The sequence below is a fragment of the Dipodomys merriami genome, unplaced genomic scaffold (assembly GCF_024711535.1).
Source record: "Dipodomys merriami isolate MVZ:Mamm:240054 unplaced genomic scaffold, mDipMer1.0.p SCAF_1, whole genome shotgun sequence".
In the NCBI taxonomy this organism is placed as follows: Eukaryota; Metazoa; Chordata; class Mammalia; order Rodentia; family Heteromyidae; genus Dipodomys; species Dipodomys merriami.
Genome location: NW_027202270.1, coordinates 3,942,779 through 3,957,270, shown reverse-complemented (window position 1 = coordinate 3,957,270; position 14,492 = coordinate 3,942,779). Strand labels below are relative to the sequence as shown.

At 51.6% G+C, this 14,492-nt stretch overlaps 1 protein-coding gene across 6 annotated transcripts in view; it reads left to right on the top strand.

Annotated features, from left to right (window-relative positions):
• Agap1 (ArfGAP with GTPase domain, ankyrin repeat and PH domain 1) overlaps positions 1 to 14,492 on the top strand; it is a 465,820-nt gene that overhangs the window by 162,722 nt on the left and 288,606 nt on the right. For 4 of the 6 annotated variants that reach the window (XM_070011454.1, XM_070011372.1, XM_070011299.1 and 1 more), the window contains exon 3: positions 2,788 to 2,875. In XM_070011454.1, coding sequence (XP_069867555.1) covers positions 2,788 to 2,875 — 88 coding nt within the window. Of the gene's footprint in view, positions 1 to 2,787; positions 2,876 to 3,570; positions 3,583 to 14,492 lie in introns of all 6 variants that reach the window. The other 2 variants (XM_070011564.1, XM_070011504.1) reach the window with 1 other exon arrangement.

The following is a 14,492-nucleotide window of genomic DNA, read 5'->3' as shown; positions in this document are numbered from 1 at the left end:
CTTCTGAGGAGAGAAGGGGCTGAGGAAAGCTATGTAGAGAAAGCACAAGGCTGAACAGTGCTTGATTTGGGAGCATTTCTTTCCTCAGGGAAGAAAAACTGATCTTAATTAAAATTTTAATTCTGTGGCACACTGGTTTGGATTTTCTCACAGTGTGAAGCCAGCAAACAGCAGGTGCCCTTGAGCCAAGAATAGTTAATAGGTAGATATGCTCAGATGATAGTGGCCCTAGGTAAAAGGAAGGCACAAATTGGGCCTGGAGGAAGCGGCTTCGCGCAGGGTCTCTCTGAGGAGTCTGGCTCCGAGCCTGACCTCTCAGCTGTAGAGTAAACCATCTCATTCACGCTCCCCAGCATTAGTCATCCATTCATGTTTTCTACCAGCGCCTTGAGTCTTCTTGGGCTGTGGGTGGTGGAGACGAGATGAGTAAGACGCAGCTACGGCCCCCTCCCCCCCCCCCGGAGCTGTCAGTATCAGAGGAAGCCAGAGCCGCCCTCCAGAGCACATGAAACCATGTGTGCAATCACACAGAGCCGCATGTGTGGGGGCGGGGATCGAGGCCGTGACACCCGGAAGGTGTCCTAGTCCATCCTGGCTTCTGAACGAAAGAACAAACATTTTCTCCTGGTCCTGGAGGCTTCAGAAGTCGAAGGTCATGGGCCTGGAAGCTTGGGTGTCTGATGAGGACCTGCTGTCTGGTCTTGTCCTGTTCGTACATCATAGAAGGGCCCGTTTATGAGTACCGTGTCTTCCGTGATCCAAGCATCCCCCAGCGGCTCTGCCTCCTCAGGTATCACCTTGGGGGTTAGGAATCCACTTATGAAATTTGGTTTAGAAGTGTTCAGAACAGAGACTGGAAAGGTGGCTCAGAGGTAGAGTGATTGCCTTGCGTGCATGAGGCCCTGGGTTCGATTCCTCAGCACTACATGAGCAGAAAAAAAAGCCAGAAGTGGCGCTGTGGCTCAAGTGGTAGGGCGCTAGCTTTGAGCTGAAGAGCTGAGGGACAGCGCCCAGGCCCAGAGTTCAGCCCCACGACCAACCAAAAAAAGTGTTCAGAACACAGCAGAAGGCTTCTGGAAGTGATGACCTCTGAACCAGTGGCTGCTATAGGAGTAGGATTTCCGGCAGATGAATGTGGAAAGTTCTCATGTGGAGAAGCAAAGACTGTGGACATGAGGTTTGGTAGCCGATTGATGCACAGGATGCAAAGCTAGGGGCAGGAAGCCGAGCAGTGTAAGTGCTGAGAGCATAGCTAGAGGGTAGGACAGGCGGTGGTTGGGGAAGGTCATGCCGAGGGGTTGCAGCAGGAGCTGTCGGCACTGGTTGAAGGAGGTCTGGACTGCTGTGCCACAGTTCACACAACATACGGTACTCATGAATTCCTTTCAGCACTTACCTGTTTTCCACACTTGTATGCCAAATTCTCTCTCACCTGTGTTTCTTCTAGATTCTCTGTTCTCTTCCTATGTGTTCTTCTAGATATGGGTATCACTTCCCACTTAACCAACCTTCCTTCCCACAGAGAATGGGGAGATCTGGACTGCGGGGACTGAGCACCAGGCATGTGCATGCAGGTGCCCATGAAGAGCTGTGGTGGGGTGGGAGGAGGCGGGAGAGGCAGCTGGGTCAAGGAGTGGGCTGGGCGACGCTGGTAGGGCAGCCCCATGGTGGCACCTGGGGTCCCTGGAGCTGAGGGCCAGACGGAGCCTGGATGACATGGCAGTCTTGGCCCTGGCCGGGAGTTTGAGAAACGAAGGTTGTATGTGACCTTGGGCCCAGCTTCCCTGCCACCACAGGCTCCAAACTGCAGGTGCCTTGATGCAGACGAGAGGGCGGCAAGGAGGTGGCAAAGCCAGGAAAAAGCGGGCAGATCGGTGAGGGAGGGGCAGCATGAGGGGAGGATGTGCGTGGAGTCCGGGGTGGGCTTGCTTATGCTCAAGAATTGGTGTGGCCCAGCTAAATGTGAATAGGGAGGTTCTCTAGAGGAAAGAAAAGACTGGAACGGGGGAGAGGCAGCTGCCAACCAGAGCAGCTTCATAGAGCAGGACAGGGCTCCCCAGCCCTGACCAGGGGCAAAGAGGCCTTCCTGCAGGTCACCCGGTGCAGCATCTTGGCCTTTGCATCAGGATGCTGTTTCTGGACAGCCACCATAAACAGCCTTGCCTGCTCAGGTACCAAGGACAGTGGCCCTCAGGCCCCCGGGCCCTTGGGAGCTTCCGCCCGGCATGAGCACCATCCGTGTCTCCACCAGCTTGGCCCTGCCTTTCCTCAGTGTTGGGTTCCCGAGAAGCAGGCTTGCTGTCTCTTGTCTCTGGGCCCCCTGCCTTTCCTCCCCAGCCCCTATTTACTCCCCACACTGCTCTCTTCCCTCCTAGCCCTACCCACATCTGTACCAGGTTCATTTTCTCAGTGGAATGTACCACATTGTTGTACCAGGTTGCTCTGCTCATCCCGTCTGGCGCCCTCCTTGGTAAAGTGAGGCCCCAGTCCCTGGACATGTGCCCCAGTGCACACATTCCTGATAAAACCAGCAGCAGCCTTACAGAATGCACACCCCTGCTGACGCACGCCCTCGTGGTGCTGGGCCAGGCTGACCAGGATGCGGGCAGCTAATGGGGAAGGCTGGTCTGCCTGACCCCAGCAAAGTCATTCCTGAGCTCATTTTGGTCTTCCTTGCAACATGTGGTTAGGATTATTGGGTCACTGTCTGTGTTGACCTCTCTGGGTGCAAAAAGCCAAGTTGAGTCATTCAATCACCCTTAATGGTTGTCCCTTTCTCTGCTGCAGGGCATCGTGGGTAACTTGGCCAGCGGCAAGTCGGCCCTGGTGCACCGATACCTGACAGGGACCTACGTCCAGGAGGAGTCTCCCGAAGGTACGCCCGTGGCAGGCAGTGACAACACGCATGCAGGAGAGTGTAGGGATTTGAATTCTTTTCTTTAGGAAGTTATAAATTATTGCTTTGATGAATCACATGTCAAGAAAATAACAAAACATGCCAAGTAGTAAAAATCTTTAAGTCTAAATTGTTCTTTCTGTAGAAATGTTAGCAAGCCGCTTCTGTTCACTCTAGCATTTGTCGCAGTTCCCATGAAATTCCATTGAATTTATTTCCCGTCTAATGGTTTTGTCTTTTCAAATATTAGTCTAGTGTTACTCAAGTATTGGTTGGCTATTTCTCTGGTCTGGATAATGAGTTTTTAAGTAATCTGTCTGTAATGTGACTTTAGTCACAGATAACTAGCTTTTCTAGAGAAGAATCCAGATTCTCACCACATGTTTGAGTATGTTTTCCCCTTTTATATTGTATTAAAACATTTAGTAATCATTTTGCATGTGAGTTAGGTATTTCTTTTGCCATTAGACATTTGCTTCTTTTGTTAACATATCCATGTTTTATTTTCTTGCTTTAAATACGATGATGATGGTAATGGCAGGAAGCTACTTAGCTCCCCGATCAAGGCGTTAGCAGTATTATATTTTCACCTCATGTAACCTTTTGAAATCCAACTGTGAGACACTGAATTTCTGGTTCCTTCTTTTTCTTACTGGCTGTTCCATTCTTTGCAGACATGGATGCAGGTAACTACGTTTCCTTCATGGCAGCGCTTGTCTTGATCTGGAGAGAGCTCCGAGGCACAGCTCTGTACTGTAGCACCCCTTCCCTCTGTGTTCTGTGTTCCATCCTGTGCGGCTTCATTTTACCGGTTTTTTTTTTTAAGTTCAACATTCCACCTTGTTTTGTCCCTTAGACGTCTTTTGAGCCGTAGTTGTAAATAGCTTCACGTGTCTCTGTAACACCTGTTTTAGCATTTAACTCTTGTCCTAGAGACGGTTGAGAAGGAATAGCATGAAGAGGGGCTTGCCTGGGGCCCCGCCACTATCCTGCAGAGTTCTGCAGTCGCGTTTTGCAAACCTCATGGTGGTCACTTCCGAGAAAGACCCACTTGTAAATTTTCCCCATTTTTCTGGTGGTTTGGGTAGATGAGGATCAGAAAGAAAGGCCTGCATGTGGGAGCAATCAGATGGGAGAACCCTGGGCTGTCCTGTGAGCATCGAGCAGGTGCTCACGGGCATGGCCTCCTCCACTCCGGCCTTTCCCCTGGGTTCCATATCTGAGCCACACACGTTTTATGTCAGCCTTTGTCCCTCCATGCAAACCAGAAAGTGAAAGGCACTTTGATTGCCTTGGAGAGGCTATAGGACTTTGGGGGTTTCCACATACTTCTCGGGACTTGCAGTTGTATAGTTTATGAAACCAGCCATGGTATGTCTAGCCCAGCACCTGGCAGGGGCAGCATACCTGCAAACCTTCCATGCCTTCAGCAGCCCAGCTTTCAGTCAGAGATCACCAGAAGTTCCAGGCCAACTCTTGGTCAATGCTTGTTGACCTTGCTTTGACCTTGCTTACTCTTAGACTCAGATGTCTAGAGCTGCCCGTGGGAGCCAGACTGTGTGTCCATCACAGTCCTTCCCCTGAGCTGCTGCATGGTCATTCTCGTGGCTTCTGTTTTCCGTCTGGCCTTCGGGTTGGTCCCAGTGTACTGGTCCCACTGTAATTTCTTTGTACTGCACAATTAGTGCTTATATTTCCACCGAAACAGAGGCATTTCTCTTGACTATCTGTGTATCAACCATGTATCAACAGTTAAAAACTACACCCAGTGGGACGGTGTAACCATGAGCACTAAGGAGCCCACTTTTTAGCTTTTTCAAGTAGAACCTCTCATCACTGCACCGGGATTTCAGAGCACTGCATGTGTGAGAATGTAGCGTGTGAGGGGGCACGAAAGGACTGTATCAGGGAAGTAGGGGTGTCTCCAGTTGGGGCCTCATGGGATCTCTCATCGCACTCTCAGCGGTCAGTTGGGTCAGCGTCCCTAAATATGGCCACGTTTAAAGCCCTGCCAGCCTGGCTCCTTGGATTTGCCCTGTGGTTCTTCCTGGGATTTCAGTGGTGTGTCGTGTCCTTTGTCTGGAGTCTGACCTGCGCCGGGGTATTTGCACTGCTGCGGGGAGGGGAGGGGATGTGCTGAGACCTTTCCTTTTTTAACTTTGGCCAGAACGTTCTGACGTGAACCTTCTCCAGGCTCCAGAGACCATGTGTCCTGCTGGCATCCTCGCTGCAGCCCAGAGGGTGACAGTGGTGGTCTTCTCAGCCTGCGGTAGCTTCTGGCAGACACTTTATACTTTGAGGAAAGAGCTGACTCATGAGATTGTCAACTAATTTTAGAGATGGAGTTCACATGAGGAAGGTCTTCAAATACTATGTTTAATATCCTTTTTAATGGCTGACTTAGTAAAGACGAATGCCCCCGTAGGACGCTGCACCTCCCTAAGAGCAGCTGCAAGAGAGCAGCCTCTGTGAGGGCAGTGTCCTTGGTGCATGCGTGTATGTGTGTATGCGTGTGTGCATGCATGCGTGTGTGTGTGCATGCGTGTGTACAAGTGTTTAGAGTGTAGGATGGTATATGCGAGTCCAGAACCATTTCAGGAAAACACCCAAACTTCAGGGCTTCACCCAGCGGTCTTCCCTCACAGCTCTGCAGGCCAGAACTGCAGCGTTGAGGCCTTGCAGAGCTGGAGATGCCTCTGGAGGCTGCGTTCTGCGGAGGCTCCTGCGATTCCAGGTGCCCCTGCCCGGCTCTCTGCCTCCACCATCATGATGCATTTACCATGACAGTGCCCACGCTTTCTTCTTCTCATGACGGCCCGCCCTGTTGTGACATGGCTTCATGTCAACTGGTTACAACCAGAGAGACTCTACTTCCAAAAAATGCACCAGGGGTCACATTTGAGTGGATATTGGGGGGAGTTGCCAGTCAACCACCTCCCAGGCTTGTGTGTTACACACGGTGTTTAAACAGGAGTGGCACTCAGCACCACCCACCTGCCCATTGCATTCCATCCCCTGGGCCTCATGCTGTGAACTTTGCTGGCTGCAGAACCTAACTAGGGCAGAGTCAGGCTCCGTGTAACCTTCCCACCTCCCCGGTCACTTCACGGCTGCCATTCACCTTCAGATAGAGAATCAGATGGAAGTCACACCTTTGCCACCAGAGCCCTATTACCAACTGCTAGTTAGATTTGTGGATGGAGTTTTGGCTTTGTAACCTCAGTTCCCCGTCATGTGTTCCATGCTTAATATTCACTGTGCACCCTGCCTTCTGACACAGACCTAAGTGATGCTTCTTGTCTTCTAACTCTTCCTTCCAAATAATGTCAAGAAAGGCTGCAGTTCTGAGTTCAAACTCTTGTACAGCAGCAGCAGCAGCAGCAACAGCAGGAGGGGGGGAGAGGGAGGGGAAGGGGAGGCCACGGCAACTAAATAATTACAAAAGGAAGAGAAACTGCTTATCCCTTATAGTATGAGAGCCTTGGGAGTGGGGCGGGCACCTGCTCTCTTCCGTGGTGAGGGCACTGATGTTCCTTCCCAGGTCAGTACCGTTCCGCTTGTTCTGTGGGTGCTGGTCCCTGTGCCTGTGCAGAAGCCCCTGTGGAGGGACTTGAGAGTCTCTGGGTGGCAGCTTCCTCCATGGGGCTGCTGATCCGAGGCGGGGGAGGCGCTGCCGGTGTGCCGAGATGCCACTGTGGGAGCTGTAAGGTTGACAGGAACACACCTAAGAATGGTCACAGCCTTCTTCCTGCAATCACACCCTGAAACACCCTTGCTCCAGGAGGAGGGAGGCTAATTCTTCACAGAACTCAAGCTGTCTGTCACAGTTAAAAGTGGGATAAGCTGTGCTGCGAGCTCCGTCCTTTCACGTCGTGTTCAGAATATAGGCCACATCAGCTGCACAGGAGGAGAGGGAGGGCTGGGCCTGCCTTCTGCCCCACTGCGGACCGGAGGGGCGGGCCCACGCGCCCGGCCTGTTGCAGTCACAGGAGGGGATTTGACAAAAGGCTGGGGCGTGGTGTGGAACACCGGGCCCTGAGGCTCCTGGTCCTCGTGGGCTTCGCTCATCAGAGATTCCTTCCTCGGTGTCTGTCCTCTTAATTTCTTGGGTCTTTTTTATTTTGGCTAGTCCTGGGGCTTGAACTCAGAGCCCGGGTGCTGTCCCTGAGCCTCTTTCTGCTCAAGGCTAGTGCTCCACCACTTGAGGCAAGGATCACTTCTGTCCTTTTCAGAGTAGTTTATTGACGATAAGAGTCTCACGGATTTCCTGCCTGTGGCTTCAAACCACAATCCTCACATCTCAGCCTCCTGACGAGGTAGGGTTACGGACGTGAGCCACCGTTATCTGGCTGTTTCTTGGGTCCTAACCAACTCAAATGGTCAAAGGTCGAGGCAGCCACATGTTTTTCTGGGCCAGAGATGCCTGCCCAGGCGCCTGGTGAGGGGAGCTGACCCCTGTGACGCTGTTCTGGCTCCACTCTGAGGATGGGAGGGGAGGCCCTGACCTGGCTCTGTGCTGGCCCTGATGGGAGGTGATCCCCAACTCTGTGCCCTTCCCCCGTGGGACGTGAGGCCTCTGACTCTGCTCTCTCCGTGGGAGGTGATCTCTCCTGGACCCTCTTCTCCCCCCCCCCTCCCCCCCACTTCCCCACTCTCCCATCCGTGATTGCAGGAAGCCACACAGCCTGAAGCAACTATACCATCCCCTCCCTTCACAGAAGAGGAGGAAGCCTGGTGTCCTGGTTGTGACTGAAACGTGAAAAATGTAGGCAAAGGATTGAAGGGAGAACTGTGCTCGGGAACTGGCGAGAGCAGGCGGGGGCTGGGCAGTATCTGTGCAGTGTCCTATACAAAGGAAAGAATAGAGCAGAGGGAACCGAGAGGCTGGCTAGGAAAAGCTCTAGGCCATGCCAGAGAAGGCTAACCATGAGATTAGGATAGGCTTAGTGCAGTTGTCTTGGTTCCCTCTGGGGGCTGCTTCCAGACTCCACTGGATACCCATCGCTGCTGCAGGTGGCCTTTGCATATAACTTGCACCGTCTCTGTGCATTTCCTCTAGTTTACTTACAGTGCCTAATACAAACCATGTGTAAGTGGGTACTCTGTGTTGCTTAGTAAGTACTGATGAGGGAAAGGGTGTGCACGTCCAGTACAGGCGCACTTCTCTTGACCTGTGGTTGGTTGGATCATGGACGTGCCCACAGGTGCAGACAGCCGGCTCTGAGAGATGTGCCTGTAACTGAAAGTAGGAAGCAAACTCTCGAGACTAGGATATAGGAAGTGTTTCAGTCTTTTTTTTTTTTTTTTTTTGTATGGAGACCAGGGGGGTAGAAGGAGAGAGAAAGCGTGCACAAGCACACCAGAAGGGCCTCATTCTTTTCTTCTCTGAGAAGAGCCCAGTGTTGTGTTGGTTTCTGTCAGAGTTTGGTAGAGATGCTAGGAAAGGCGGTGCTGTTACTGGTCACATGCTAGAGCCAAATGACGCAAGGGGTGACAGGATGCCAAGTGACCGGAGGCATACTGGGATGCAGGAGGACCTCCCTCCCACCTTACCACCAAGACTTGGTCTCGCCTACAACGCATAGGGGCCGCCGATGGCTGTGCTCGCCTGGGGCTGGTGCAGGTTGGGGCCTCAGCCTGTACCAGCCACTTCTAGTCTTGTGACACTGGGCATTGTCACCTCCTGAACCTCAGCATTCTCTTCCCTGCTTCACAGCTGAGCGAAGCACTAAACAGAGCAATATGTGTGAGACACTCGGTTCTAGCCTGGCGTTGAGCAAGGCTCAGGGATCCACCGTGTTGATAGACTTGCTCCAGCATTTGGCCCCTTGGAGGAAGGGGTGTCGCCCTGCGTGGGCCTGTCACACCTGGAGTCTTAACAGTCCTTCCTCTCCCGTGCCAGCAGCCCCAGCCTTCCCCTGTGCTTAGAGATGGGACTTCCAGCCTAGAATGCTGGCCCCTGCTTGTGCTCCAAGTGTTGTTCCTGGATTCCTAGTGGTGGACAGCTCAGCACATGAGGCCGTCCTACACTGAATGGACTTCCCAGACTCAGTAGGTTATTCTAGCCACCCCAAGGGAAGCTCGACTCCATGAGCCGTTTGCTGGGGAGCCCACCCTATAGTTGGAAAACAGAAAACAACAGTGTAAAGTAGGCTGACCTCCTCTCACCGGCCTTCCTAGCTCGGGCTCCTGCCCACACCTAACGGGGGGCCAAGCTGTGTGAGGCACCAGAGCAGTATTGTCTGTGAGGGACAGACGCTGGGTGCCGGGCTGGTGGGGAGATGGAGTGAGGATCAGTGCCCCATCCTCTGCTTTCCAGTGTCGCAGAGGGGAGGCCGGTGCAGTGGAGGCTCGGAGGCCTCCGGCTCCCTCTGTGCTTTATTTGTGTTGCTTTTTCTTGGCTGCTGCCATCCCATGTCCTATAAACTTCCTGTTTCTGGCCCTGCAGTTGCCTGTAGGCCCGCTGTCAGTGTGCAGGGCTGCTCCCCCACCCCGCCCTCCAGGACTTGGCCAGGAATTGTTTCCTAACAGATGTGCCCAGCATCAGGACTGTGAACGTGCTCTCAGCAGCACGTGGATTGCAAATATTTTGTTAATGCATGTTTACTTAGTCTCTTAGAAACAAACCATGTGGTAAACACCCAGCGTGATTCTCTGAGATCCTGAAATGCGTTTAAGCTGTCAGCTCCAAGAACCTTTCCCAAATCCAGTAAACTTACTTAAAACAAAAAACCAACTTTGTCAGCTACCACTGCTCCACAGATGTGAGCACTTGTTTCTAAAAGTGTTCTGTTTAATGTTCCCCTGGAAAACAAAAACCTGTACAACTCTAATAAAATCTGAGTTGTTTTGAAGTCTAGCCACTGGATTTTCAATGTGAATTTGTTACTCCTGAGAAAGTGATGGTAAGAGTACCAGAACTTTCTAACAAGGACTATAAGCAAGACTCAAGTTGAGCCTGCTGCCAGTGGATGGTCCATTAATGGTTCATTTCTGCTATTTTCCGTGGTAAGTCCAGATACCAGCTCCACCCTTCTGAAAATTTCACTCGCCTTGGGCGCTGTTCTCCCGTGTGCAGCTGTCTGCAGCTCAGCCCTTCGGCTCTCAACCTGTGTGCGAGCCAGGAGATGAGGCTGAAGGCTGGAAGGACACTAGATTTCTTACAAGAACATTACCAGAACACTTTGAGAGACAGGTTTGTTTTGTTTGATTTTGAACAAGGAAAAGGGGTTGTAAAATGAGCATAGGGAGTTTGTCATGTTTCTTGCATTGACAAGTCTGGCAGGACACAATGTATTTATCAGTTGTTTGGAAGTCACAATGTTTTGACCCACGCATTAGCATTAATTCGACAAGAAATCCATAGCTTTCTGAACGCTGGGTACTGGGCCTGCAGTTGACATGTGCATTCCAAGGGAAGCTGTTTCTGGATAAATAACTGTAATTCAAGGAAGTGATTTACACCTGGTCAGGTGAGATTCTGGGAGCACTCAAACCAGAGCAGGCCTGCTGACGGCTGCCAGCAAGAGAAAAGAACCGAGCTCCTCCAGGCTGCTAGCTGGTAGGCCAGGGACTCCCAGAGCCCAGAAATAGCGCAGGACTCGCCACAAACACAGCTGCTGCTCCCCTCAGATCCTTGTGACATCAGATGTTTTCAAACCATTCTCCAACAGGGAAAAGCAGACAAATGTTTAGAAAATTTTACGTATTTTATATTTATATAAAGTTTTATATTTAAAATTTCTGTCGAAATTTTAACTCTGTGGGTGTTTCTAGAGCTGCAAGTACACCGCCTTCATTTGAAGATTAATGCAGTCATCAGATCTGTCAGACCTGAACCACGATCACATGTTTTCACCTGGATCTGTGGTTTGTGTCTGTATGTCTTTTAGTTCAACCACACTGGCTGAGAGCCTGTGGCAGCATACCTACCTTCCACGATAGCGACCTGCTCTGATTGGAAGCCCAAAGGGTCAGATTCTCTGTGTCTGTCTACATCTCCTTGAGTGTACGGGAAATCCACCAGCTTGAATGGGCACAGGCAGCCTACACACCTGGAACGGCCAGGGGATGGATGACCCTCGGGCTCACGCAGAGCCTCTCTCCCCTCTCCTGCCTGAGTGCAGCTTGTGCTCAAGCCCTTCCCTGCTGCCTCTGTGGCCATGTGATGCTTAGTGCTCCGGCCTGATGAGAAAAAGTTGGATGTTCCTCGGCAGCTCCAAATGAAGACTGGGGTTGCTCTGATTGGCCTCGTTCATCTGGAACCAATCACCTTTGCCTTTTTTGGAGGAGATATTTTGATTGGCTAGCCCATTAGGCATTGAGGTGGACTTAGTTTACCTGTTGAGTAGGAGTGTCACAGAAACCTGTTGAGAAATTAGACCCTAGAAAAGTGATTGGGGACAGGTCAGATCCCATCCCTGTGTCCTCTGTGGCACAGACTTTGTGCTTGGGTGCTGTGTAATGTGACTTTGTCCTGATGAACAGGCTACATTATTCTGAGTTTGCCTTGTGGGATCCCGGGTGCAAATAGTACTGTTTGCACTCTTCCCCAAAGCACCCTTGGCAAATACCTCTCTTAGCGTTTATAGACTCAGGGTATAAGTTGGGACCTTTTCCTACAGGTTCTTTCTTGATCCATGAGAGCAGAAAAGCATTGTCTTCAGGCTGTTCTGCATTGTTTGGGTCTTAAGGAGATGGCTTGTAACACCTTTTCTGTCACTCTTTTGTCTTTACTCACTACCATAACACCTCCTCCCATCAGATGTTTTAGGGGTTCTAAGAAAAGGAGCTGGAGTTGCTCAGGAGAGAGCTCTAATGTAGACAGTCCGACCAGGGCTGGGAGATTTTGCCTGGAAGGTTCTACAGAAAGGGAGAAGTGCTACAATGAAGCCAGACTCAGGATAAGGAGAAGAGGAAAGAAAAGGTGGGGTGGGAGGTATCTCGTGAGGCAGGTGGATAGAGGAAGAAAGGGGTTCCTGAGCCTCAGGGCTGTGGTTGCTGTGGTTTGAGGAGAGGGATTTACCCTTCAGAAGAGGCCAGGAATCTGCTTCAAAGTACAGCATGCAGCCCAGTCCCGACTGTTAGGGGTTCCACTGCTGGGTGCTCTCTGGGGGTGCTCTCTGCTGTGTCCTGTTGCTGCTGCTGCTGCAGGACCAATGTGTGGCCAGCCTCACTTCCCACAGGGCCCAGGGCCAGGATGCAAGGAGAGGCCAGGGAAGGACAGCACAGTGGCAGTGAGGTGAGGGCAGAGCGAGCGCTCAGGAGCTCTCAGGTAAAGTACCAGGGCCACAAGCCCTGGCCTCCACCTGGCATGTCCTGTGGGAGTTGATTGCATGCATATGTGTATATGTGCACCTGTGTGCATTTGCACGTGTATGCATTCGTGTACAGATCCATCTGTACACAGCTGCCATAACCTACAAAGGAGAAGGGCATTTGCATATGCTCCAGTTGTTTAGCCTAATAAATTCATCTGTGCTTTACCCACACCAGAAATGCAAACCAGATTACATAGCTTTAACACTTCCCCTGTCCGGGAAGGCTTTCAGAATGGCTGCATTGGGAAGGAGTCTTTGGCAGTTCCGACGCCGGGAGGGCAGGCTGTGGACTGCTGCTCCCTGCCTTGGGGCTGGTACCGGGCCGCGCTTGGTGGATGTGTCCCCACGGCCAGCACACGGGGCCAGTCCTAGATATGGACTGCTTAAAAACTGTATTGACTTTCTGGGTTGTATTAACAGCTGGGCATTGGTGGGTGTTATCCTAGCTACTCTGGAGGCTGAGATCTGAGGTTTGTAGTTTGAAGCCAGCCTGTCCTAAAAAGTCTATGAGACTCTGATCTCCAATTAATTACAAAAAAAAAAAAAAAAAAAGAAGTGGAGGTATGAAGTACGACTCAAGTGGTAGCCTTGAGCATAAAAGCTCAGAGACAATGCCCAGGCCCTGAGTTCAAATCTCATAATTGGCCCACACATATACATGCGAAAAGTTAACACTGTCACAAACAGAAGAGAGAAAATGCCTAGCAGCTGAGTGAAACTGCTGTGCTGAAATGACAGTTTGTGTGGCAGGTGAGCAGGGGCTGGCGTACGCTGTGTGAGGCACAGGACCTGCACAGGAACTGCCCCGGTCCAGGCCTGGGTACCTGGAGTAACTCTGTTATTTCTTTTCTTTTTTGGATGGTACTGGAGTTTGAACTCAGGGAGTCATGCTTGTAGCCAGATGACCTAACATTGAATTATGCCACTGGCTCTCTCTTACTTTAGTTGAGTATTTTTAAAATAGAGTCCTGGGTATTGACCCAGGTTAGCCTTGGACCTTAATTCTACATAAGCCCAGCTTGTTGGTTGAACTAGAAGCCTCCCTAATTTTTTGCCTGACCTCCAACTGTAATCCTCCTCCTGAGTAGTTGGGACTACAGGCGTGAGCCACTGTACCTGTCTCTGTTGGTGGGTCTTTTATGCAACCAGGTGGGGCAGCCAGAGGAGAGGGACCATGAAGGCAGGCTGGAGACTCCAGGCTCCTGACGGTCCTAAGTGCAGTGCCAGCATTGGAGATGGGCTTCAGAGGGAGGAGGAAGAGGTGGTCGTAGCGGTGACTGTGATCGTGGTGAGGGGAGCCACCGGGGTGTGTCCTCTGCAGCACGGGCGGCTTCCTTGGTCTCAGGTAATTAGGTTATGTGTGTGGGGTCCGCTGGGGCCACACGCCCTGTGACGGACTGCAGCCCGGGCTGTCCTGCTGGGCCTCAAGGAGCTGCTGTGTCCACAGAGGTTGGCTGAGCCTGAGAGGCCTCAGGCATAGGGCCCCGCGGTGTCTCATCTCTGCCAGTTGTGGGTGGTGGTCTGGTGGACTTGATGCCTGGGCTGGCTTTGAACTGTGATCCTCAGTCTCAGCCTCTTGAGTAGCTGGATTACAGGTGTGAGCCACTGGCGCTTGTCCCTGACTTTGCATTTTTCATCCTTTTTTTTTTTTTTTTTCTCGTGTAGTGTCAAGAATACCTGATCTATTCAGATAAGTGGCCCATGTGTACCTCAGCGTACTCTAGTGAAAATACCTGACAGGTTGAGCCACAAAGGCAGCCCCCCACCCATTCCTTCTGTTTCATCCACAGCCTTCCATAGCACACACGGATTGTGCAGCTTGGGACGCAGCTTGTTGCTTGGCCTGTCGCTCATGAGAAGGCTGGGAAGGCCGGGGTGCTTGTCTTGCAGTTTGCAGGATGTGTGTTTGGAGCTGCAGCTCAGCCAGCTTTGCAGCCTTGGCCCTGCAGCAGCTTCTGCACTGCACAGACATTCTCCCGCATGCCTGTGAGCTTGATAGTCCTTGAGTGTGAGGCACACACTTGAGAGTGCGGGTTGGTTATTACTGAACTAGTGTCAAAGAACAGTTACACATAGGTGCTGTTTTTTAAAGCAGCACCAGAGGTTGCTGGTTTCCACCAAGAACCCAGGCCCACGTCTGCAGATGTGTATTGAGGCCTCATGGCTCTTGGCCTGCACAGCCAGCTCTTCCCACATTTCAGAGAGCTGTGCTCCCTGGTGCTGGCATTTGAAGTCAGGGAGCCCTGGCCCTCTTGGTCTCCAAATGCTTTCAGCCT